The sequence below is a fragment of the Chiloscyllium plagiosum genome, unplaced genomic scaffold (assembly GCF_037043375.1).
Source record: "Chiloscyllium plagiosum isolate Xiang-an unplaced genomic scaffold, Cpla_swu_hap1 HiC_scaffold_12, whole genome shotgun sequence".
Taxonomy (NCBI): domain Eukaryota; kingdom Metazoa; phylum Chordata; class Chondrichthyes; order Orectolobiformes; family Hemiscylliidae; genus Chiloscyllium; species Chiloscyllium plagiosum.
Genome location: NW_028270150.1, coordinates 70,065,726 through 70,092,581, shown reverse-complemented (window position 1 = coordinate 70,092,581; position 26,856 = coordinate 70,065,726). Strand labels below are relative to the sequence as shown.

At 41.7% G+C, this 26,856-nt stretch overlaps 1 protein-coding gene across 11 annotated transcripts in view; it reads left to right on the top strand.

Moving 5' to 3' along the window:
• Positions 1–26,856, top strand: part of dmd (dystrophin) — a 2,003,576-nt gene that overhangs the window by 1,397,418 nt on the left and 579,302 nt on the right. For all 11 annotated transcript variants that reach the window (XM_087992890.1, XM_087992895.1, XM_087992900.1 and 8 more), the window contains one exon: positions 2,368–2,543. In XM_087992890.1, coding sequence (XP_087849016.1) covers positions 2,368–2,543 — 176 coding nt within the window. The remainder of the gene's footprint in view (positions 1–2,367; positions 2,544–26,856) is intronic.

Here is a 26,856-nt window from a genome sequence, read left to right as displayed (position 1 = left end):
CTGGTGGAAGATTTATGAATCCCCTTTCATGGTCACTGTTATTCTATTCTCATCTACTCTCTTTGCCAGTCGTATTATCCCCTTCACTCTCCTTGTTCAATGTACAGTATTGTACTTGACCCACTTCTCACTTGAAGAATTTACCTGACATCATTCATGCATTCCTTTTTATTTACTTTCAACATATTTCCCTATGTCCCTTATTATCTAAGAAGCCTACCTTCCACCTTTTCTGGAATGGATGTAGCCTGTATCTGAAAACCTTCCTCCTTAAAGATAGCCTGCTGTTCTGTCACTGTTTTTCCTGCCAGTCTTTGGCTCTATTTGACTTGATTTAGATTCCTCCTCATCCTATTGAAATTGCACCCCCCCCCCCAATCTAATTGAAATTGACCTCTTCCAATTTATGTCGACGTTAGATAGTCCCCTGCTCTTTTCTGTTACTAATCTAAACTCGTGATAGCAATGTTCGCTCTTCCCCCAAAAGGTGCCTGGTGAGGTTTTAATCCAGTATGTGTTTTGCTTCTTGACAACTGCGAGCAGAGTTTAGCACTGATGGTCAGGAATGTCTGTGAAACCAGTGTTAATGTACTTTAAAGGCTGTTATGTGTTACATGCCAGTAATTGTGTTTGTAAATATGGAAGGATAATCATTTGATCTTTGGACATCTGTGTATTGTTGTTATTAGTTATTGCAAGCAGAAATGACATGTCATAAATATTATTGTTTAACCAACACACCATTACTTATGTACCAAACTGTAATGAATATCAGAGGTCATATATAACTGTTATCCTTTTCAGAAAAATGGTGAATATTTTTATATAAGTATTGTCATGACCCTGATAGGAATAGTGCAGTGGAAGTTAACCTCCCCGCCCAATCCACAATTCATCACAAATGTGTAAATGGTCAATTTAATCACTAAAGTAGTTAACTTGCAAGACTTGAGCTTCTATCTAAGATAAACTTTCAGCAGGTTTCATCATCAAATAGGAAAAAAAACTTATGGCAAATTTATCCCTTAACAAGTGAAAAATTGGATTATTAATTACTGACATGATAACAAACTGTATCCTTTCTATCTCAGCACGCACTCATATTTGTTCACAAATAGGAAGGACAAAACAGACAAGATGAGCACTTTTGTGGGTAGAAACATAGTGCAAAAAGGAACAAAGTTTGGGGAATGAGGTGATTTTCCAACAGTTCCTTTTTGATTTATGCTGACAATGTCACGTCAACCATTGTGGAAATGCTTGATTCAGTAGCCAGTCATTTGGACCTAGGTCCTTTGCTTAATTAGAAGTTCTTTCAGAGTGTTTGTGCTGGTTTTCTCCCACTCAGAGGGAGGGGAAGAGAATTGGGTTGTTTGCAGACATTTTGAGGCCAGAGTGCCAACTGCTATCTTCTCAGTCTGTAACAAAAATGTTAGTTAAAACAATACAAACGCTGCTGCTGAGCAGACTTATTTTTCATCCCCAAAATACTTATTGCCCTCTGGGCTTTCAATATTTTCTAATATAGCTTCTCCAAAACTTATGTGCTCTTGTGTAACCAATGAGTGACACCAAACGGTTCCACTTTTGTTGCAGGGTATCAGTAAACACCAGTTCATTCTCTACAAAACAGCAGTCTACACTTCCCATTTCCAATTGGTATTTCAAATAAAATATATGTAGTCTTACAGTATATTTCTCCATCACCTTTCTCCCAAATTGCATCGCAATGATGGTAATTTTTATGTTAATATTAAAGATTGGTGAATGAATCCCAATTTTTGCACTGCCTTTTCTACAGGGTGCATTTTGTATTTTTGTAAAGTGATGGTAATTATGCAGAGCGCAGGAGAGGAACAATTTTAGCTTTGTACATGAACTACATACGTTTTTTAGATTCCCCACAGTATGGAAGCAGGCCCTTCGGCCCAACAAATCCGCACTAACCCTCTGAAGAGTAACCCACCCTATATTTATCCATGACTACTGCACCTCACACTATGGGCAATTTACCTAACCTGCACATCTTTGGATTGTGGGTGGAAACCGGAGCCCCTGGAGGAAACCCATGCAGTCACAGGGATAATGTGCAAACTCCACACAGACAGTAGTCCGAGGTGGGAATCAAACCCCGGTTGCTGGTGCTGCGAGGCAGCAGTGCTATCCACTGAGCCACCGTGCCGCTCCATTGAACCTATTGTTCCAATACCTTTAAAAAGTGCTTTCTGCTTATTAATAGTCCATTCTGAATCTATTTCTGAAAAGCAGTGAATAATACTACTGTTGATCTTGAAGGTGAAAGCTATTTCATTGTGTATCCATGATGATTTAGCAAGGAGATTAATTCTTTGTACTGCTGTTTTACAGGAATTACAGAATGGAATTGGAAGCCGGCAAAATGTTGTCACATCTCTGAATGTAACTGGGGAGGAGATTGCTGGAAAGTCATCAGCATCCGACGGTGCCATCCTTCAGGAGAAGCTCAGCAGCCTGCACAGGCGTTGGCAGGATATCTGCAGACAAGTGGATGAGAGAAATAGAAGGCAATCTCAAAACTTTCTTTCCATATTTTATTGTTGGCTTGTTCTTGATATTCAATACTTAATATTTTCTCTATCCAGGTTGTAATTTCAAGTACAGGTGATGAAGTTTAATCTCTGCAATATATCGAAAACTCTGACAGTTTATTTATTGAGAGTTTCAAGAGTGTTCCTGATTGCGAAAAGTTCAGTGAAAAATTGGTGGATAGTCGCATTACCGCTAATTTTCCACTCAAATTTTCACAGTTGAGGAGCCAAGGAGATTCATGGTGATTGTCTATTTGATGATATACCAGTGGGATTCTGTATTCCAGCCAAAACATTCCACCAGCCTCTAGTATAACAAAACGCTGGTTCATTCTTGTTGCATTCAAATTTTTATTGTTGTTGACTTGTTGAATTTTGATTAGATTTTGTTTTAAGTTAAATTGTTTTCAAAGAAAGCATTTTTCCATCTTGATTCACTCAATAAAAGGGGGTTATATGCAAAACTCTTTTCAGGAATGAAAGTGCCTTCCTGGTGTGGTCGATATGTGACTCCAGACCCACAGCAATGTGCTTGACTCTTAACTGCCCTCTGAAATGGCCTATCAAGCCACTCAGTTGTGACATCAGTTGAATCACCTGACATCAATCTAAGCACCAAAGCAACAATGGGAAAAACAGCCCTATTGCTTCTGCAAAGTCTTCCTTATGAACATGTGAAGCCAGTGCCAAGATTAGAAGAGCTGTCTCACAGATTAGTCAAGCACCTGTCTGATATAGTCATAGATACCACTCATGACTTCTCAGACATGGAAGCAGTCCATGTCCAAATGTAGAAAACCGAGACAATATCCAGGTTTGGGCTGACAGGTAGCAAGTAATATTTGTGCCAGACAAATGACAGGTGATGACCATCTCCAGCAAGAGAGAATCTAACCACCACTCCTTGACATGTAATGGAATTGTTATCACTAAATCCCTCTCCATCAATATTCTGGGGATTCCTATTGATCAGAAACTGAACTGGACTAGTCACATATATACAGGTAGCTACAAGAGCAGTTCAGAATCTAGAAAAATTGCAGTAAGTAACTCACCTCCTGACTCTCTGAAGTCGGCTGCAAGGCAAAAGTCAGGAGTATGATAGAATCCTCCCCACTTACCTGTATTAGTGCAGCTCCAACAACACAAGACATTTGACACCATCCTGAACACTGCAGCAGCTTGATAGGCCCCATATCCACAAATGTCTACTGCCTCCACCACTGATGCTCAGAAACAGCAGTGTGAAACATTGACAAAGATGCACTGTAGAAATTTTCCCAGGCTTCTTAAAGAGCACTTTCCAAAACCACAACCATGTCCATCGAGAAAGGTAAGGGCAGCAGACACATGGGAACACTATCCCCTCCAAACCACTCACCATCCTGGCTTAGAAATATATATTGTTCCTTTACTGTCACGGTGTCAAACTTTTGACACTCCTTTGCTAATGGCACTGTAGATCTACTTGCAGCAGATGGAGTAAGGAGTTTAAGAAGGCAGCTCACCATCACCTCGAAGGCAAATAAGGATGGACAATAAATGCTGGTCCAAGCAGTGACACCCACATCACACAAATGCATTTAAACATTGCAACCTGAAGTTTTTGTAATTTTCAAACAGTATTTGATAAAATGCTGCATTATAAGCATTTCAGGAAAGTTAAAAATTGTACAATGAAAGGACCATTGACATCAGTGACAGAGCAGTGGTAAAGCACAGTCTTATTTGAACTGGAACAAGTTACAAAGCGAAGCTCCCCAGGGGTCAGCAGTAGAATCACTGCTTTTCTTGATCGACGTTAGTGATCAATACTTGTGCGCAAAAAACAAGACTCCAAACCTTGCAGATCATATAATATTTTTAATTACTGTTAACTATGGGGTGTATAGCAATAGACTTTTGCAGGTCATGTACATGATTGTGAAATAGATGAACAATGTTCTCACAGGGGAGGAGGACCAGCAAGAGGTCATTGTCCACATTGCAACCAATGATATAGGAAGGGAAAAGATTGAGATTCTGAAGAGAGAGTTAAGCAGGAATTTAAAAAGGAGGTCCTCAAGATTAGTAATATCTGGATTATTCCCAGTGCTACGAGCTAGTGAGGGCAGGAATAGGAGGATAGAGCAGATGAATACATGGCTGCGGAGCTGGTATATGGGAGAAGGATTCACATTTTTGGATCATTGGAATCTCTTTTGGGATAGCAGTGACCTGTACAAGAAGGATGGATTGCACCTAAATTGCAAGGGGACTAATATACTGGCAGGGAAATTTGCTGGAGCTGATCGGGAGGATTTAAACTAGTAAGGTGAGGGGGGGGGGGGGGGGGTGGGACCCAGCGAGATAGTGAGGAAAGAGATCAATCTGAGACTGGTACAGTTGAGAACAGAAGTGAGTCAAACAGTCAGGGCAGGCAGGGACAAGGTAGGCCTAATAAATTAAACTGCATTTATTTCAATGCAAGGGGCCTAACAGGGAAGGCAGATGAACTCAAGGCATGGTTAGGAACATGGGACTGGGATTCATAGCAATTACAGAAACATGGCTCAGGGATGGGCAGGGCTGGCAGCTTAATGTTCCAGGATACAAATGCTACAGGAAGGATAGAAAGGGAGGCAAGAGAAGAGGGGGAGTGGCATTTTTGATAACGGATAGCATTACAGCTGTGCTGAGGGAGGATATTCCCAGAAATGCATCCAGGGAAGTTATTTGGGTGGAACTGAGAAATAAGAAAGGGATGATCACCTTATTGGGATTGTATTCTAGACCCACTAATAGTCAGAAGAAAATTGTGAAACAAACTTGTAAGGAGATCTCAGCTATCTGTAATAATAGGGTGGTTATGGCAGGGGATTTAACTTTCCACACATAGACTGGGACTGCCATAGTGTTAAGGGTTTAGATTAGATTACTTACAATGTGGAAACAGGCTCTTAGGCCCAACAAGTCCACACCGACCAGCCGAAGCGCAACCCACCCATACCCCTATATTTACCCCTTCACCTAACACTATGGGCAACTTAGCATGGCCAACTCACCTAACCTGCACATTTTTGGACTGTGGGAGGAAACTGGAGCACACCCACGCAGACACGGGGAGAATGTGCAAACTCCACACAGTCAGTTACCTGAGGCGGGAATTGAACCTGGGTCTCGGCGCTGTGAGGCAGCAGTGCTAACCACTGTGCCACCGTGTTTAGATAGTGATGAATTTGTTAAGTGTGTACAAGAAAATTTTCTGATTCAGTATGTGGATGTACCTCCTAGAGAAGGTGCAAAGGGGAAGCACTTTGAGACCAGCGACCATAATTCTATTAGATTTAAAATAATGATGGAGAAGGATAGATCAGATCTAAAGGTTGAAATTCTAAATTGGAGAAAGGGCAATTTGATGGTTTGGGGCAGATGTTCACAGATAAAGGGACGGCTGAAAAATGGGAAGCCTTCATAAATGAGATAACGAGAATCCAGAAAAAAGTATATTCCTGTTAAGGTGAAAGGAAAGGCTGATAGGTATAGGGAATGCTGGATGACTAAAGAAATTGAAGGTTTGGTTAAGAAAGAGAAGAAACATATGAAAGGTATAGAAAGGATAGATCGAGTGAATCCTTAGAAGAGTATAAAGGAAGTAGGAGTATACTTAAGAGGGAAATCAGGAGGGCAAAAAGGGGACATGAGATAGCATTGGCAAATAGAATTAAGAATCCAAAGGGTTTTTACAAATACATTAAGGACAAAAGGGTGACCAGGGAGACAATAGGGCCCATCAAAGATCAGTAAGGCAGCCTTTATGTGGAGCCGCAGAAGATGGGGGAGATACTAAAAGAGTACTTTGCATCAGTATTTACTGTGGAAAAGGATATGGAAGATACAGAATGTAGGGAAGTAGATGGTGACACCTTGCAAAATGTCCATATTACAGAGGAGGAAGTGCTGGATGTCTTGAACACATATAGATGGATAAATCCCCAGGACCTGATCAGGAGTACCCTAGAACTCTGTGGGAAACTAGAGAAGTGATTGTTGGGCCTGTTGCTGAGATATTTGTATCATTGATAGTCACAGGTGAGATGCCAGAAGACTGGAGGTTGACTAATGTGGTTGGCTTAAGAAGGGTGGTAAGGACAAGCCAGGGAACTATAGACCAGTGAGCCTGACGTCAGTAGTGGGCAAGTTGTTGGAGGGAATTCTGAGGGACAGGATGTATATGTATTTGGAAAAGCAAGGACTGATTAGGGATAGTCAACATGGATTTGTGCGTGGGGAAATCATGTCTCACAAACTTGATTGAGTTTTTTGAAGAAGTAACAAAGAGGATTGATGAGGGCAGAGCAGTAGATGTGATCTATATGGACTTCAGTAAGGCGTTCGACAAGGTTCCCCATGGGAGACTGATTAACAAGCTTAGATCTCATGGAATACAGGGAGAACTAGCCATTTGGATACAGAACTGGCTCAAAGGTAGAAGACACAGGGTGGTGGTGGAAGGAATCTTTTCAGACTGGAGGCCTGTGACCAGTGGAGTGCCACAAGGATCAGTGCTGGGCCCTCTCCTTTTTGTAATTTACATAAATGATTTGGATGCGAGCTTAAGAGGTCTAGTTAGTAAGTTTGCAGATGACCCCAAAATTGGAGGTGTAGTGGACAGCGAAGAGGGTTACTTCAGATTACAACAGGATCTTGATCAGATGGGCCAATGGGCTGAGAAGTGGCAGATGGAGTTTAATTCAGATAAATGCGAGGTGCTGCATTTTGGGAAAGCAAATCTTAACAGGACTTATAAACTTAATGCTAAGGTCCTAGGGAGTGTTGCTGAACAAAGAGACCTTGGAGTGCAGGTTCATAGCTCCTTGAAAGTGGAGTCGCAGATAGATAGGATAGTGAAGAAGGCGTTTGGTATGCTTTCTTTTATTGGTCAGAATATTGAGTACAGGAGTTGGGAGGTCGTGTTGCGGCTGTACAGGACATCGGTTAAGCCACTGTTGGAATATTGCATGCAATTCTGGTCTCCTTCCTATCGGAAAGATGTTGTGAAACTTGAAAGGGTTCAGCAAAGATTTACAAGGATGTTGCCAGGTTTGGAGGATTTGAACTATAGGCAGAGGCTGAACAGGCTAGGGCTGTTTTCCCTGGAGCACTGGAGGCTGAGGGGTAACCTTATAGAGGTTTACAAAATTATGAGGTGCATGGATAGGATAAATAGACAAAGTCTTTTCCCGAGGGTGGGGGAGTCCAGAACTAGAGGGCATAGTTTTAGGGTGAGAGAGGAAAGATATAAAAGGGACCTAAGGGGTAACATTTTCACACAGAGGGTGGTATGTGTATGGAATGAGCTGCCAGAGGAAGTGGTGGAGGCTGGTACAATTGCAACATTTAAAAGGCATTTGGATAGGTATATGAATAGGAAGGGTTTGGAAGGATATGGGCCGGGTGCTGGCAGGTGGGATATCTGGTCGGCATGGACAGGTTGGACCCAAGGGTCTGTTTCCATGCTATACATCTCTGTGACTCTAAGTGACCACTGAGATTTAAATCTGAAGTGATTTATTTTGAATGAACAACCACAAGGAGGCAAAGAAAGGGTACAATTTGAATGGAACTGCAGGACTTGAACCATTTCAATGTATGTGTGTTGAAATTGAATTAAAAGGCTAGGCAAGTTACGAAGACCTCTGGGACCCTGAACTTTAGTAGAGGCATACCCTAATCTAGACTCTGATCTCCAGCATCTGCAGTCCTCACTTTCGCCTCCATTTCTCATTCGAGTCTCAACCATGTGTCAGCACTCACATTTTCTCATCCTGCTACATGCACAATTGTCAAATTGAACACATGAAACATAAAGCTCCATCTAAACAGTCTGGCATTTTTGTCCTTAAATTTCTCCACAAACTTCAATGGGTTAAGGTCAGTATATATGATTGTCTCAGATATGTTACTGGTAACATAAGCACTGAAATGTTGTAATATTAAACCCAACCTCAAAGTCTCCTTCTCAATCGTCGAATATTTCTACTGATGAACGTTCAACTTCCTGGAGAAATATCCAATAGGCCTTTCTATCTTCTCGTCGTATTCTTGCAAGAGCACAGCACCGACACCCACACCACTCGCATCGATAGCTACCTTGAATGGTTTTGCGTAATTAGGTGTGGCTCACGCCGGGGCAATGGTTAAAACAGCTTTCAGGCTGTCAACTACCTCTGACAGTTCACTGTCCACTGAACCTTCTTGCCTTTCATTTGCAATTAAGTGAGTGGAGTAACCACACTGCAAAAGTTTGGTACAAATTTTAGCATAAAATCCACTTAATCCCAATAACCGTCGTACTGCGCTTTTTGTCGATGGTATGGGAAACTCTCCAATTACCTTTGTTTTTGCATTCCATTGGGCCATTTGTCTGTGTCCAATAACATGGCCCAGGATAGTGACTTGGGCTTTGGCAAATTCACTTTTAGCCAGGCTTATCACCAAGCCTGTCTACCAAAGTTGATCAAACAATTCTGATAAATATTTTAACTGTTCCTTGTGTGGCTAAAAATAACCAGATCATCAATATAAACAATACAGTTGGGTAATCTGGCAATGACCTTATTGGTTAGTCTCTGAAATGTGGCTGGCACATTTTTCATACCAAATGGCATGACTTTAAACTGATACAGTCCATTCGGCATTACGAAAGCCAAAATTGCCTTTGCTCTTTCTGACAAAGGTAGCCACCAGTATCCTCTGAGCAAGTCCAACTTAAAACTATAAACTGCTTCTCGCAGCTTCTCAACACAGTCTTCTAAATGTGGAATCGGATATGCATCAGTCTTTGTAACTGCTTTGACTTTGCAATAGTCCACACATAACCTTTGGTTTTGGCACCATTACTATTGGTGAGCTCCAGTCACTGTAACTCACTTTGATTATGTCGTCTTTGAGCATGCGTTCTATCTCCTTTTGAACCTGAACGACCTTTAGAGGGTTACACCTATAAGGATGATGCTTAATAGGAACAGCATCTCCTATATCTACATGATGCATAGCTAGGTGAGTACTTCCTAGCTTATTTCCACTTATCTCCCCATGTGATAGTAATAAGTCTTTCAGGTCATTTCAATTTTTCTCTGGAAGATAACTCAATGATTTATCCCAAGGTTTGACAACTTCCTCATTGCTCAATTTAATTTGAGGAATGTCCAATTCAGAATCCTCTGAACTTCGTTCTTCCCTTTAGACAATAGACAATAGGTGCAGGAGTAGGCCATTCTGCCCTTCGAGCCAGCACCACCATTCATTATGATCGTGGCTGATCATCCTCAATCAGTATCCTGTTCCTGCCTTATCCCCATAACCCTTGATTCCACTATCCTTAAGAGCTCTATCCAACTCTTTCTTGAAAGTATCCAGAGACTTGGCCTCCACAGCTTTCTGGGGCAGAACATTCCATACACTCACCACTCTCTGGGTGAAGAAGTTTCTCCTCAACTCTGCTCTAAGTGGCCTACCCCTTATTTTTAAACTGTGTCCTCTGGTTCGGGAGTCACCCATCAGTGGAAACATACTTCCTGCCTCCAGAGTGTCCAATCCTTTAATAATCTTATACATCTCAATCAAATTAAATCCCCTTCTAAACTCAAGCGCATACAAACCCAGTCGCTCCAACCTTTCAGCGTAAGATAGTCCTGCCATTCTGGGAATTGACCTTGTAAACCTACGCTGCACTCCCTCAATAGCCAGAATGTCTTTCCTCAAATTTGGAGACCAAAACTGCTCACAATGTTCCAGGTGTGGTCTCACCAGGGCCCTGTACAGCTGCAGAAGGACCGCTTTGCTTCTATACTCAATCCCTCTTGTTATGAAGGCCAGCATGCTATTAGCTTTCTTCACAGCCTGCTGTATCTGCATGCTTGCTTTCATTGACTGGTGTACAAGAACACCCAGATCTCTTTGTACTGCCCCTTTATCTAACCTGACTCCATTTAGGTAGTAATCTGCCTTCCTGTTCTTGCCACCAAAATGGATAACCATACATTTAACCACATTATACTCATCTGCCATGCATCAATCCACTCCCTAGCCTGTCCAGGTCACCCTGTATTCTCGTAACATCCTCCTCACATTTCACCCTGCCACCCAGCTTTGTGTCATCAGCAAATTTGCTAATATTACTTTTAATACCTTCATCTGTATCATTAATGTACATTGTAAAAAGCTGCGGTCCCAGCATTGATCCCTGCGGCACACCACTGGTCACTGCCTGCCATTCGAAAGGGAGCCGTTTATCACTACTCTTTGTTTCCTGGTCAGCCAACCAATTTTCAATCCATGTCAGTATTTTGCACCTAATACCATGTGCCCTAATTTTGCTCGCTGACCTCCTATGTGGGACTTTATCAAAGGCTTTCTGAAAGTCCAGGTATTCTACATCCACTGGATCTCCCTTGTCCACTTCAGAGTTACATCCTCCCAAAATTCCAGAAGATTAGTCAAGCATGATTTCCCCTTCATAAATCCATGCTGACTCTGACCTATCCTGTTACTGCTATCCAGATGTGTCGTAATTTCGTCCTTTATAATTGACTCCAGCATTTTCCCCACCACTGAGGTCAGACTAACTGGTCTATAATTCTGTTTTCTCTCTCCCTCCTTTCTTTAAAAGTGGGACAATATTAGCCATCCTCCAATCCGCAGGAACTGATCCTGAATCTGTAGAACATTGGAAAATGATCGCCAATGCATCCACGGTTTCTAGAGCCACCTCCTTCAGTACCCTGGGATGCAGACAATCAGGTCCTGGGGACTTATCAGCCTTCAGACCTAACAGTCTCTCCAACACCATTTCCTGCCTAATATAAATTCCCTTCAGTTCAGGTCCTTCAGCCACTATTACATCTGGGAGATTGCTCGTGTCTTCCACAGTGAAGACAGATCTAAAGTACCAATTCAACTCTTCTGCCATTTCTTTGTTCTAGATTAGATTAGATTACATTACAGTGTGGAAACAGGCCCTTCGGCCCAACAAGTCCACACCGACCCACCGAAGCGAACCCCCCCATACCCCTACATTTACCCCTTACCTAACACTACGGGCAATTTAGTATGGCCAATTCACCTAGCCCTACACATCTTTGGACTGTGGGAGGAAACCGGAGCACCCGGAGGAAACCCACGCAGACACGGGGAGAACGTGCAAACTCCACACAGTCAGTCGCCTGAGGCGGGAATTGAACCGGGTCTCTGGCGCTGCGAGGCAACAGTGCAAACCACTGTGCCACCGTGCCGCCCTCTGTAATAAATTCACCCGTTTCTGTCTTCAAGGGCCCAATTTTAGTCTTAACCTTTATTTTTCTTTTCACATACCTAAAAAAAGCCTTTACTATCCTTCTTTATATTTTTTGACCAGTTTACCTTTGTACCTTATTTTTTTTCTTTGCTTATTTCCTTTTTAATTATCCTCTGTTGTTCTTTAAAAGCTTCCCAGTCCTCCGATTTCCCACTCATCTTTGCTATGTTATACTTTTTCCCTTTTGTCTTTATATGGTCATTAACTTCCCTCGTCTGCCACGGCCACCTCTGCCTCCCCTTAGGATCTTTCTTCCTTTTTGATACTGCATCTTCTGCATTATACCCAGAAATACCTGCCATTGTTGTTCCACTGCCATCCCTGCTGGGGTATTGCACCATTGAACTTTGGCCAGCTCCTCCCTCACATGTCCATAGTTCCCTTTATTCAACTGAAATATTGTCACTTCCGATTCTACCCTCTCCCTTTCAAACTGCAGATTAAAGCTTATTGTATTGTGGTCACTACCTCCTAATGGCTCCTTTACTTCGAGGTCCCTGATCAAGTACGGTTCGTTGCACAACACCAGATCCAGAATCCCTGGTAGGCTCCAGTACAAGCTGTTCTAAGAATCCATCTTGGAGGCACTCCACAAACTCCTTTTCTTGGGGTCCAGTACCATCCTGATTCTCCCAGTCTACCTGCATGTTGAAATCCCCCTTAACAACTGTAGTAATACCTTTGCAACAGGCCAATTTCAGCTCCTTATTCAACTTACACACTACATCCAGGCCACTATTTGGGGGCCTGTAGGTAACTCCCATTAGGGTCTTTCTACCCTTAGAATTTCTCAGCTCTATCCATACTGACACTACATCCCCGCAAGGAACTAAATATTATTCCTTACTGTCAGGGCCACCCCACCCCCTCTGCCAGGCAGTCTGTCCTTAAGCTAGCATGTATAGCCTTGAATATTCATTTCCCAGGCTCTGTCCACTTGAAGCCACGTTTCAGTTATCCCCACAACATCGTAACTGCCAATTTCCAAATGACCATCAAGCTCATCCACCTTATTTCTAATGCTTCGTGCATTCATATATAATATTTTTAATTTGTTACTCCCCTCACCCTTCCTATCAATCCCTATTTCACTTGACCTTACGGCATTTTCCTTTTTTGAGTTTTCTGCTCCATTGATTCCATTGTCTTTCTTGACTTCTCTTGTTCTAACTTTCCCTTTAACTTCCTTCTTAAACTTCCAGTTTGTCCCCTTCCCCCCCGCTATTCAGTATAAATGCAGCTGTGTTGCAGTGACAAACCTACCTGCCAGAATGCTGGTCCCCCACCTATTGAGGTGCAACCCATCCCTCTTGTATAATTTATCCTTACCGCTAAACATACCCCAGTGATGCAAGAATTTAAATCCTTGCTTCCTGCACCAGTTCCCCAGCCACACATTCAAGTCCATTATCTGCCTGTTCCTGTCCTCTCCAGCCTGAGAAACTAGCAAACCAGAGATAACCACCCTGGATGTCCTGCTTTTCAGCCTTCTTCCGAGTTCTCCGAAGTCCCGCTGAAGAATGTCCCTCCTCTTCTTCCCAACATCATTTGTGCCGACATGCACCACCATGTCTGGCTCTTTTCCTTCGCCCTTGAGGATTTCCTGCACTCTGTCTGCGATGTCCTTCATCCTGGCACCAGGAAGGCAACACACCATCCTCAAATCCCGCCTGTTGCCACAGAAACCCCTTTCAGTCCCTCTCACTATGGAGTCCCCTATTACCATGGCTCTGTGTGATGTCTGACTCCTCGGCCCTGCCTCCACGCCAATTTCTGATTGGCAGACCTGACTGCCTCTCGGACTGGCAGTGATGTCTGACTCTATGGTTTCCGTTGTAATCAGTAACACATTCCCTTCTTGCTTTCCTTCCCTGTCAAAATACCTGTTGAGCATTTTCACATGACACAGTCTGTGAGATTTCTTTCTGTCTGGAGTCCCTATCAAGTAGTTCACCTCAATCAATTTCATTTCGACTTGATAAGGTCCACTGAACCTTGCTTTTAAAAGTTCACCTATCACAGCAAACTACACGAACACCTTATCCCTGATAGCAAAATTGTGATTTTTTGATTTCCTGTTTGCTTCCAGGTTCATTGTAAGCTGGGATATTTTTAAATACTGTCTAGCCAACTCCCCAGCTCTATTCAATTGTTCTCTTAGATTTGCCACATAATCCCAACATGTGGTCTCTGAATTCTGACTTACCAATTTCTCCTTAATCAATTTTAACAGTCCTCTCACTTAATGCCCAAAATCGAATTCAAATGGTTGGAAGCAAAGTTGGAATCAATTTCAATCCATGAGGTAAAGAAATTGGGGAAAAGAGAAATCCTCACCTGGAAAGGGAAAGGTAGATCTCTGTGGAGATCATAATGATAACTTACCACAGGTAAAAAGGAAACCCTTGAAGGGGACAGAGAATTAGATTAGATTCCCTACAGTTTGGAATCAGGCCATTTGACCCAACAAGTCCACACTGACTCTCCGAAGAGTACCTATCCAAACCCATTTTCCCTCTGACTAATGCACCTAACACTATGTGCAAATTAGCATGGCCAATCCATCTGACCTGCACATCATGGATTGAAATTAAATCTGGAAGCCAAACTTTGCTTTATGGGCCAACTCATAATCATCAGCCATTTCAGCTGCTAACCTTGCCATTTTAACTCTCTGCTCTTCAACATGAATTCTCACTACTTCAGAAAGTGAATTTTTGAACTCCTGCCTCAGTGCCAATTTCTGAAGTTCAAACTCTCTCTCTCTTCTGCTGAAGCAATTCATTCTTTTTCTCTTTCCTCTGCTTTTAATCATAATTCCTTATCTTTTGCCTTTCACTCAATTCATTTTCAATTGAATTGTAGCCATCTCTAAAGATTGGTGTTTCCAGCAAATGTAAATGCTGAGCTGTTGCTATAATTATCTCTTGTTTCCTCACAGAAGGAGGCAGCTCCAACCTCAGATTGTCTGCTGATTCCAACAGCTTGGCCTTAATCACCTTTTGTAAAACCGCCAGGGTCACTTCTCCTAGTCCCAGAAAACTCTTGGTGACTGAAAGAGCCATTGATATCCCAAGCATTGTTTATACCAACCAAACTCAAAACCCAGAACAAAAGACACGCACCCCCACCACTCACTGCTTTTGAGTCCAACAACTCTAATCCCAATGTGAAACTATCAAACAAACACCGCAAAGAGCCCCCAATCTGTTATGGACCAGGCCAGGCCCCTCAAAACATTCAAAGAAGGTAGCCCAGACCCTAACTTTGCTGGTTGTTTTAAGCAGGTATATGGTGGATATTCCAGGAGAAAAGCAGCTGGTCAAACCACTTAGTTTTAAACAAAACAATTTATTTACAAGGTTACTGACTGAAACACAAACAACAGTAAACAGAGTAGCAAATAACTTAACCTCTCCGAAAACCCAACAGAATCATCCCAACTTAATCATGCTGTTCCAAATACTTGCAGCAATCCCCATAAACACGGCTTCGCACAAAAGGTAAAATCAAACACAAAATCTTAAAAGATAGACGTCAGAGAGAGAGAGAGAGAGTACTAGCCTTGACCTGTGTCTGTGAGTCCAGCAGCCTTTCTTCACATTACTGCTTTTAAAAAAAAACAAACCAGAGAAAAGCTGAGCTGGGAGAACTGGCTGCTCCCCTTTCATTGTACAAGTGTTTTTTTTAATTCAACTGGAAAGCCTTCTTCTTGAGACAGTAGCTATTAGCTATAAGCAAATTGGCCCGAACACTCTTCAATTCCCAGACTTTTCAGAGTCTGTGTCGTTTACGACCTCTCTTTTAAAAAAAAAGCCAAGGACAGCATAAGCTTGTTAAAGGAGCAGCTTCATTACACCCCGTGAGGCATATAATCTTCTGTAAAATTAAGCAATCTTGTGGACAGTCTTCCGTACTTACAACTGTGTCACTTTCCACATAGTTTCTCCCAATGTCTTGTTTCATATATTACTTGCTGTTCCTGTAAAATATAAAATATGTAAAGTTTTTTTTGACTTTGTAGGCAACATTAACTCATTCGCTGCTAGTTAAGATTCCAACATTTTCGTCACAAAGTGCTTTTAGTTCTATTCAGGATGTTTTAACTTCTGCTTTACTCTTTGAGAGGCAGTGAAGTATTTATTCAGTCTCTGTTACATCTGTAACCTATATCCTTGAGATATGTCAGGTGACTAGGAATGTACTATAGAATTTGAGAGCTTTTAAGAGATGCATTAAGTGAATTTATGTGTTCTTTAAGCTAATAACCAATGAGAATTTAAAGGTCAAAGTGAAGTGGTCCAGATTCAGGATGCAGCAATTCTTGCATGCACAAAGTAATTTTATTAATGGGGATCAGTGCAGACGTGTGTGTGAGGCACATTAACAAATCTCTTTGCTCCCAACAAGACAAAAGGTATGCCATTCAAGATCAACATCACCAAGACTGGAGGTAGCAGCAAGCTCCAAATCTGGAAGATGAAACCAGAAACATTGTGCAATATTTGGGCAGTACATTGTGACACATTGAAGAATTCATGATTATAATACAATTTGGGTATATTTTTGGACTTTGTACTCAGAAACAGAATGATGTATGGATTGATAAATGAATGAAGCCACAAAGTTACTCAATAAAAAATCATGTATGATTATCTTTAACAGGAAGGCAACATCAAAGAATATTTCAGAATATTGTTCCACACAATTGACTAGCGCAGCTTCTACCTATTGTCAGAATGTTTCTGTGAAGCATAATGTGGAGAGATGTATTCAGGAGGACGCTATTGATTACAGTTTAGTGATTAGTTGTTGCTGTATTGGCTATAATATGCCACAGGCAAATCTGTTTGATAATGCTCAAAGCTTTAGGAGTCAAATGATCGGCTATATTGCATCTGCTTGCTGTGCAAAGGCCAAAGCAGGAACGAAAACGTCTCCACGTTAATGGAAAACAGCCACATCATAAGATGGAATATACAATCTCTCATGAAGATGAGCTGGGGAAATATATATTGCAGAATCTTACAGGGATCTGAATGGTCTGTGGCAAGAGTTGTTGCAGAATCAAATGAGAAATGCGGCAAGGCCAACCTTGACATTCGGAGTGTATTGCTGCACCTTTCAGGGTTTTGGTAAACAGCATGGCATGCTTCTCATGAGGCAGCCGCGATCTGTCATTTAGGGGAGATTATTGTTTGTTAAACACCTTGTTAATGAAGGAAGGGGTGGAGGCAACTTGATCTACAGCACATTTGAGACATCAATCGAACATCTATAGCATGAACCAGCTGCCTGTGTACAATGTACAATGCCTGTGTATTAAACCAAATGGTCACATGGGGTGCTGCTGTCATTCAGGGCATCCTAGTACAATCAGTCAGAGTCACACAGTTCAGGGGCTCGACTGTAGTCAGAAATTCACTTGGCGCCCTCACCACCACATGATCTATCTGACTTCGGTCTGGGGAGTGGGTATTAGTTAGTCCTCTGTGGCCAGCAGCAGCAGTCAGGAGAGGCTCATATTGTCAGTTAGGGTGCTGCAGATCAAAGTAGATCAGAAATCTGGGGAAATCACAGTCCATGGTTCTCTGTTATTCATTAAGAGGAATGGGAGTCAAGATTAGATTGGGAGTGGGGTGATGCCAGGATGCACAGGTGGCTTTTGCGGAAGTATCAACGAGGATAGTGTTGGCAGAAAACTACAGGGGAGTGAGGAGTATGTGGAATAGCAGTAGAGAGCCTGGAAGGCAATGAGAAGCATGGTTTATGGCAATGATAACAGCCGTGCCCTCAACATTTTGCAGCTATGCATGTAGAGCGAACATGCTTATGCATTAAATGTTTGTCAAAGGCAATTGCAACATGCCATTCGTACCACCCAAATTATCATTGTCAGTTAAAAAGCAGAAGACATATCCGACCTTAGTTATCTTCTCAGCACTATTCAATCTTATCCATCATTTCTGTCTACATGGCTTGGAATAGTGTGAGCTTCATGACAAGTTGTTGAAGAAGGGTGTGAAATGAGACTTGTCAAAGGCACAAGATGATCATTATGATGTATGTAAGAGAAGCTTAATGAGTGCTGCACTATTTGTTCAATGCAATGCAAATTGGGACCTAAGGATAGCATGTCATTCTACATACTGTTAAGTTAGGGCAGTGATCAGTGATGTCGTGAGTGATGGTGAAAAGACTGCCATAGAATTTCATTGAGTGCACTGACTGAGAGTGAAGGTAACTTTGCACAGATTGAAAACAAAGAGCTTATTTGCTATCATTTTCAGGATCAAAATTTGTTTTAGTCCATTATGATTGGGTAGAAATTGTATAATAGTTATAGATCATAAACACCAAGTAGCTGTTTAGAGTTTGAAGTCTGCAATTATGACAATGGCAGATATCTAATTTTACATGATAGCAATAGCATTCACCTTTAAATGAAGGTTTTAAGGAATATGAGTCAAAGGCATGTATGTGGAAATAGGCCATCGATCAGCCATGATCTTATTGTGTGGTGGAATAGCCTCGAGGGGCTGGATGGCCTATTCATATTCCGATGTTACAATGAATTAGGGGACTCCACATCATAGACATGGTGTGAGAAAGGTACAGCCCACTGCTACTAATGTACATTACCAATAGTCTATGTCGGACTATCAGCAAGATGATCAAGAGATCATGTTCAGAGTCATGGACCAAGTCATATAGCAGCTAGAAAAGCTATGACTGAAGGTGACAATTAAAATAATGATTCATGAAGAGTGACCAAAGAGAGTGTGTTCTTGAAGGCAAGTATAGTGGCTCATAGTATAGCTTTATAACATAATGAAAATTGTTGGTCAGTGGATACAATCATTTTATATTGAATCAGACGATGAACCAAGGAGGTAAGAAATTTTTGGCCTTAATATAACAACTTTTTCAGAGTTCACAATTTAATGGAAAATTCTTCTGCCGAGAAATTTGATATTAGTTTCACATTTACATCTTTAAAAAATGCACATACACTTAGAAAGTAAAGTAAATGTATCTACACTTCGGAGAAAAGGCAAGGGGAGCTGAAAGTAATCTAAGCTGATAGGCTGTCATTTCTCTTTTATTTTATTGCATTTTTACAGTCTTATCAACTGCACAGCAATCTTTATAAGATACCAGTTGTCATTGGTATTACTGTGCATGTAGACTGCACCAAATGGCATTCTGATTACACTGGGTTCTGACTAGAATACTGGGATTCAACAGGAGTTTGCTTTACAATCTCAGCATCCCAATCTCAGTATTATTTCATTTGCAGAATTGTCACTGTTTTGAACTGAACTATACAAATTATAATTGCAATTTGAGAAGTGCATGCGTTATAACTGAATTACCATAGCCTTTCTATCACGGTGAAAGGAATTGCTTATAGTTCCAAAGCTAAGCCACTATCTGTTGACCTCAAATGACTGCTCATAAAGATCTAGTGATCTCTGTGGAACAGATGTCCCCTTTCTTGATGACAGCTTGATCAGGAAGTAAAACATGGTGATCTTCATATGTCCAGCAACAGTGTAATTTGCAATTTAATCAGGAGCCATTGAAGTATTGCCACTGACAGTAAACCAGGAAGTTAAAACCACTTTATCCTTCACTTCTGGTTAACAAAATAGTTGATTATGATTCATTTAGATACTAGTTAAAATTTCAATGGAAACAAACTTTTCAGAAAAGTATTTAAATACATATAGTATTTTTAAAAAATAAAAATTGAGAAATTGAACATTTCATATGTAATATTTTCAAGGCCAGTGAGTACCTCTGGCAGAGGAACGGATGAATGGACCCAGAGGCAGGCAGTCAGTATCACCTAGATGACCCCAAGACTCTTGCAGTTGTGAATTTGATTAGATTTCAGTTTTTAAGTCAGTTTAGTAAGAGGTAGTGAGAAGATAAATGAATTTAATAATTACTTAATTACAATGCAATAAAATGGCAGATTGTAATGCATTGTTATTTGCAGAATGTGAAAATTCCTGAATGTAAGTGTGATCCAGAGCAGACATGTCAGCAGTGTTGGCAGCCTGAACACCTTTGGCTTAGAATTTGATCTGGACTGCATATACATTAATGATATCAGTTCCGTGTTTCCCAGACTCTTCAGGAATACTGGCTTAGCTGCAATGGCATCTCCTTTGATCTATCACAGTTTTTGTATGAGTAGCTATGCACTGCATTATGAATATATAATTACATGTTTTAGATACACAAATTCAAATTGGGAATTAAACCCCTAACGTAAACTAAGTGGAAATCTGAGAATTGAGAAACCAGCCTGTAGAGCCTCATGCAATGACAATGGAATGGCCTTGGATTATTTGACAGGGTTACAATAAAATTAAGAGAATTGCAAAATGGCAGGTGAACTCAGTTAGCTAGAGAACTAGAGACAGGATAAAGTGCTTCCAGTGAGGTGGGGGAAGAATGTCTGTGGTCTGTTCACTCCTGCCCCTTCCATCTAAGCACAGTGAATCAAGGGTGAGATAGCCGGTTCATGTGGGTCCAGCACTAAGGTGGGCAATTACTGTTAAGCACTGAATTTTATTGTAACCCTGTCAAATAATCCAAGGCCATTCCATTGTCTATAGGCTGGTTTCTCAATTCTCAGATTTCCACTTAGTTTACGTTAGGGGTTTAATTCCCAATTTGAATTTGTGTATCTAAAACATGTAATTATATATTCATAATGCAGTACATAGCTACTCATACAAAAACTGTGATAGATCAAAGGAGATGCCATTGCAGCTAAGCCAGTATTCCTGAGGAGTCTGGGAAACACGGAATTGATATCATTAATGTATATGCAGTCTGTGGCTCAATATTGGACTGTATGTTGTGAGACAGAGAGACAGCCAGAGGAAATCAGTCATTCTGCCTCTATATTTGCAACACAGTAAAATTAAACCATTGAAGACCCCCGATAATTATTCCAATTGTTCCTAAATGGACTTCTGAATAACCGATCCCAGACTTTGCAAATAATTAATTTCCAGATAATGGTGTTGCATCTTAAACAAAAGACTTAACTATTTATTAAATGTACAATGATCGTAGCAGAGAGAAAATTGAACAACTTGTTAATCTAATCAATGTTTAAGCTTTAAACCTGAAACATTCGTTTTTAGTTTACGTTCACGCCAAAGACGGTCAGACAGTCAGACAAACAGACACAGTTAAGGGATAATTAAAACAAAATACTGAACTGGCCCGATTAATTAAATGGCTTGTATGATGTGTTGTTTGACTTGCATCGCTGTTCACTCCCTGGTAGCTTTTCTGGAATTGCCAATCTGGGTCACCTTCTGAGTTTACCCTGGCAATGGCAGAAATACTTCTAACTCAGCTTTGTGCTCCTTTGGCTTCCAGAAGGTATTGTGGTAGATTAGGCAGGGGCCTTTCAAATCTTCATTCAAGCTTGTCTGCCCAGAAACCACATTTTAAAATTACAGATTCAGTTCTGCTTGTACCCGATAGACTGAACATTTCCCTGAGGCCTTGGTTACCATTCAACAACTTATATCTGCTTGAACTTGGAGTCATTTCCAAACTTTCTGGAACCAATTCCCAGGTAATGACCTCATTAATAGCCAAATTCTGCTGTATCTTGAAAGGCAATGCCCATTTCCACTTCAGCTTGGATTTAGGATCACTGTTGTTTTATTTTAACAATAATTTAGATTTTTATTGGAATAACTAAAGCTTGCATTTATACAGCACTTTTATTGACTGTCAGGCAGCAAACTCCCACAAGCAGTAATATGATAATGACCAGATAATTTGGTTTTGTGATTGAGGGATATATGTTGATCAGGACACTGAGGATAGCTTCCCTCAATACCTTCATCATAGGAACACCCTTGGATCTTTTACATCCACCAGAGCATGCAGATGGTGCTTTGTTTCAATGTCTCATTCAAAAGCTAGCATCTCCCACGGTGCCATACAATTTCCATATTGTACTCAAATATCAACCTTGAATGTTCTGCTGAAGGCCGTGATTTGCCATTTTACAGACAAAGTGTAACATTGGAGGTGGTCACTGGCAACTCACTCTCCATCTCCACTTGTTAAGGCTATTCAGCAAATTAAGGTTTGGATATTGAAGTCCCACATCACCAGAGGTTGCTGCCAACCCAAGGCCAGCTGTCCCTGAGTGTTATGGATTGTCACTGGAGGCCTCGTCTTCAGAGGATCCAGAAGTGAGAAGGTAGGCCTTTTACATTTAGGCCACGGAATGGGGGACATTCAAAAGCTATCTCCTCCCCCCCCCCCCCCCATACTTGTACCCAATTGACCCCAGAATGGGGCAAATTGATATCCCCACCTCAAGTCAGGTAGATAGGTCGTGCTATTAGAAAATCACTTTTCCACCCTGCCTAAGGAGGCACTAGACTGATGGCAAGTTGAGTCCTTTAGGTGGCTATTAACTGACCACATAAGGGCTTTAATTCATGGTGAGTCAAATGATACCGGTGAATATTCTTACCCAGCACTTAATTGTTATGGCAACAAGAAAGGGGCAAGTACGTGATCAATGCCAACTCACTCAACTATTTTCCCTTCTCACCACCTTCTTTGCCACCTCCAAAGAGGGCAGATGTGTCCTTCTAGGGTTGTCGAGGGGGTTGAAGCTGGAGAATTTTGACCCAGTAAGGAGGCAACTACTAACTGAGCCACAGCTGATACGTGACAATGCTTCCACAGTAAAACCACCCAGTACTTCAACAGAACATTTTTTAACATGTTTTGACACTGACTCACATGAGGAAGTATTGGGGCACATGTCCAAAAGCTTGATCGAAGAGGAACTTTTGAAAATATCTTAGAGGAGAGAGAGAGGTCAAAAGGCAAAAAGGCTTAGCAAGAACATTGCACAACATCCGACTGAGGTAGCCAATGTACAGCCAGAATTGGAGTATTGCAGAAATCTTGATGGATTTTAAGGTTGGAGAAGATTACAGTGATCAAGAGGGATAACACCACTGAACAATTTAAAAACCAGAGCAGAATCTTTAGTTTTTTGCATGTGTTCTAAACACAAAGAAGTAAATGAGTTGCTTCTTTTTATCATATTCCACTGTCCAAAAAAGTAGAAATGTTTATGCAGTTCTCCTTGATCTGTGAATAACAGATGTCTTTTCAACCATCAGCTATATAACTGGGAGAGAATAGACATATTTGACCAATCTTGTTGAATTTGTAAACGTTTTCTCAAAAGACTGAATTGCAATGCATTCAGAAAATCATTGGCAACCTGCTGATCAAATTTAACATTATTCACAATCTTATCATCCATTCCCAAAAACTTAATAAATAGTGAATATGTTTTTATACTTCTATTATAAATAACTTGAAGTATAGATATTGATACTTTAGCATTGTGTATTGTCCATTTTATATTGGTTTCTTTGTTTACACAATGCTCTGATTCAGATTGGAAAATCTCCATGGAACATTATTTATTTACACATTTAGAAATTCCTCTCTATAGGCAATTTCAGTTATATACATAGTGACATTTACTCCAGTTGAATTGTTTTTCTGAAGGCACTTTTTATGCTTGCTTTTATTGGTCAGAGCATTGAGTATTAGAGTTGGGAGGTCATGTTGCAGCTATACAGGATATTGGTTAGCCCACTTTTGGAATACTGTCTTCATTTCTAGTCTCCCTGCTTTAGGAAAGATGTTGTGAAACTTGAAAGAATTCAAAAAAGATCATCAAGGATATTGCCAAGGTTGGAGGGTTTGAGCTATAGGGAGAGGTTGAATAGGCTGGGCCTGTATTCCCTGGAGCATTGGATGTTCAGGAGTGATCTTATGGAAGTTTATAAAAATCATGAGGGGCATGGATAGGGCGATAGTCTTTTCCCTGGTGCGTGAGAGTCCAAAACTAGAGGGTATAGGTTTAAAGTGAGAGGTGAAAGATTTAAAAGGAACTTAAGGGGCAACTTTTCCACACAGAGGGTGGTGCGTGTATGGAATGAGCTGCCTGAGGAAGTGGTGGACGCTAGTGCAATAACAACATTTAAATGGCATCTGGATGGGTACATGAATAGGAAGAGTATATGAATAGGAAGTGTTTAGAGGGATAATGGCCAAATGCTGGTAAATGAAACTAGATTAATTTAGCAGATCTAGGCAGTGTGGACAAGTTGGACCAAAGGGTCTGTTTCTGTGCTGTACACATCAATGATTTTATGGCTCTAAGTTTTTGTGCTGGATAGCTCTATGAGCTTGCTGCTGTGACCTTCCTGAATTCTTTTGGGTTTGCTTCCGATGTCAATCCATGACCAGTCCCTGACACCGAGTTCTGTTCAAGGTTTAGCATTTGAAGTAACCTTATCATCATTCCGCTTCCTGGTTTTGCTTCCAAAACATTTAATTCCCAATCAATCATTTGTACTTTATGTAGTTTTCACCTATGCATGCATTGCAATAGAAGAAGTTGGATTTCTTAGATTAAACTCCAATGCTGATCAAAGTTGATTTTCTTACCAACACTCAGATGATGCTTTCATTAATTGCTGACTTTATTCACTGATGTAAGCGCATTCTCTGAGTACGGAGGAATATTTCTCAGGATGACCCTTCACAGACAGTACCAAGATAAATGGCTTTGTGAATTTCTTCTCAATGTATGACAGCTACATTAATTTGACCCTTTAATGAATGATGTAGAGAAGACATAGCTTTTTCAAAAACTAAAAATTTGCTTTCTTTGTTAACTCTGTTTGCCTGAGGCCATCATCTAATATAAGCAAACTACTTTACATTCCATGATAATGAGAAAGGCCAAAAGGAATGAATCAGAAGGTGTTGCACTTGAATAATGGAACTGTAAATGGAGTCACAGCTGCCTTCTCAAGCAGCATAATATGATTACTAAGATAGTGCTTGTGTCTGTGAAACACTGAGGATCTACAACAGTAGATTTTCCCCCCAAAAATGTGACCAGTGGCAAATGTGAAATGTGCAATTTCAGCCTGTAGTCATGCTAGCCCCAAGCAGGTTGCTTGTTTAACTTCCTTTGCTGACTGGTGACACAAAAAGTTCAAGAGTTTACTTTACAGCAGTGTGGGGAAGGGTTCCTGAACTGTATGGGGCCAACTTTTAAAATACAATATTCTTCAGTGATGTTTGTTTCCCTAAGGAATAGAACATAGAATATTACAGCGCATAGAATATTATACTCAGCCCTCGATGTTGCGCTGACCTGTGAAACCAATCTGAAGCCCACCTAGCCTAAACTATTCCATTTTCATCCATATATTTATCCAATGACCATTTAATTACCCTTAACATTGGTGAGTCCACTACTATTGCAGGCAAGATGTTCCACAGCCTTTCTACTCTCTGAGTAAAGAAACTACCTCTGACATCTGTCCTATATCTATCACCCCTCAATTCCCTCATGTAAGTCATCGCCATCTGGGGAAAAAGGCTCTCACTGCCCAACATATCTAACCCTCTGATTATCTTATATGTCTCAATTAAATCACCTCCTCAACCTTCTTCTCTCTAACTAAACAGCCTCAAGTCCCTCACCCTTTCTTCATAAGACCTTCCCTCCGTACCAGGCAACATCCTAGTAAATCTCCTCCGAACCCTTTCCGAAGCTTCCACGTCCTTCCTATAATGTGGCAACCAGAACTGTGCGTAATACTCCAAATGCGGCTGCACCAGGGTTTTGTATAGCTGCAACATGACCTCATGGCTTTGAAACTCAATCTCTCTGTCAATAAAAGCTAACATACCACATGCATGCTTAACAACCCTATCAACCTGGGTGGCAACTTTGAGGGATCTATGCTGTGGTTCTGTTCGCCGAGCTGGACGTTTTTGTAGCAAACGTTTCATCCCCTGTCTAGGTGACATCCTCAGTGCTTGGGAGCCTCCTGTGACACGCTTCTGTGGTGTTTCCTCCGGCATTTAAAGTGGCCTGTCCCTGCCGCTTCCGGTTGTCAGTTTCAGCTGTCCGCTGTCGTGGCCGGTATATTGGGTCCAGGTCGATGTGTTTGTTGATGGAGTTTGTGGATGAGTGCCATGCTTCTAGGAATTCTCTGGCTGTTCTTTGTTTCGCTTGCCCTATAATGGTAGTGTTGTCCCAGTCAAATTCATGTTGCTTGTCGTCTACGTGTGTGGCTACTAGGGATAGCTGGTCGTGTCGTTTCGTGGCTAGTTGATGTTCGTGGATGCGGATCGTTAGCTGTCTTCCTGTTTGTCCTATATAGTGTTTTGTGCAGTCCTTGCATGGGATTTTGTACACTACATTAGTTTTGCTTATGCTGGGTATCGGGTCCTTCGTTCTGGTGAGTTGTTGTCTGAGTGTGGCTGTTGGTTTGTGTGCTGTTATAAGTCCTAGTGGTCGCAGTAGTCTGGCTGTCATTTCAGAGATGTTCTTGTTGTATGGTAGTCCCAAAGGACTAGCCACACTACCATACATCAAGAATTACTCTGAAATGACTGCCAGACTACTGCTTCCCGCCCCTTCGCCGATCTCCGAATGCACCCGCCCCTTCGCCGATCCCCGAATGCACCCGCCCCTTCGCCGATCCCCGAATGCACCCGCCCCTTCGCCGATCTCCAAATGCACCCGCCCCTTCGCCGAACTCCGAATGCACCCGCCCCTTCGCCGATCTCCGAATGCACAGCATGTGTCTCCGCCCCCACGCCGATCTCCACGCCTAACCCCGCCCCCCCGGCGAGTTCCGTCACCTCGCCTAACCCCGCCCCTTCGCCGATCTCCGAATGCATGCCTAACCCCGCCCCCACGCCTATTTCCGTCACCACGTCTAACCCCGCCCCCACGCTGATCCCCGTCCCCGCCCCCAGACCTAACCCCGCCCCCACACCCACCTCCAGCCCCACACCAGGTCCTAGCTCCCAGCCCTGCCGTGTTTTCACTATCCC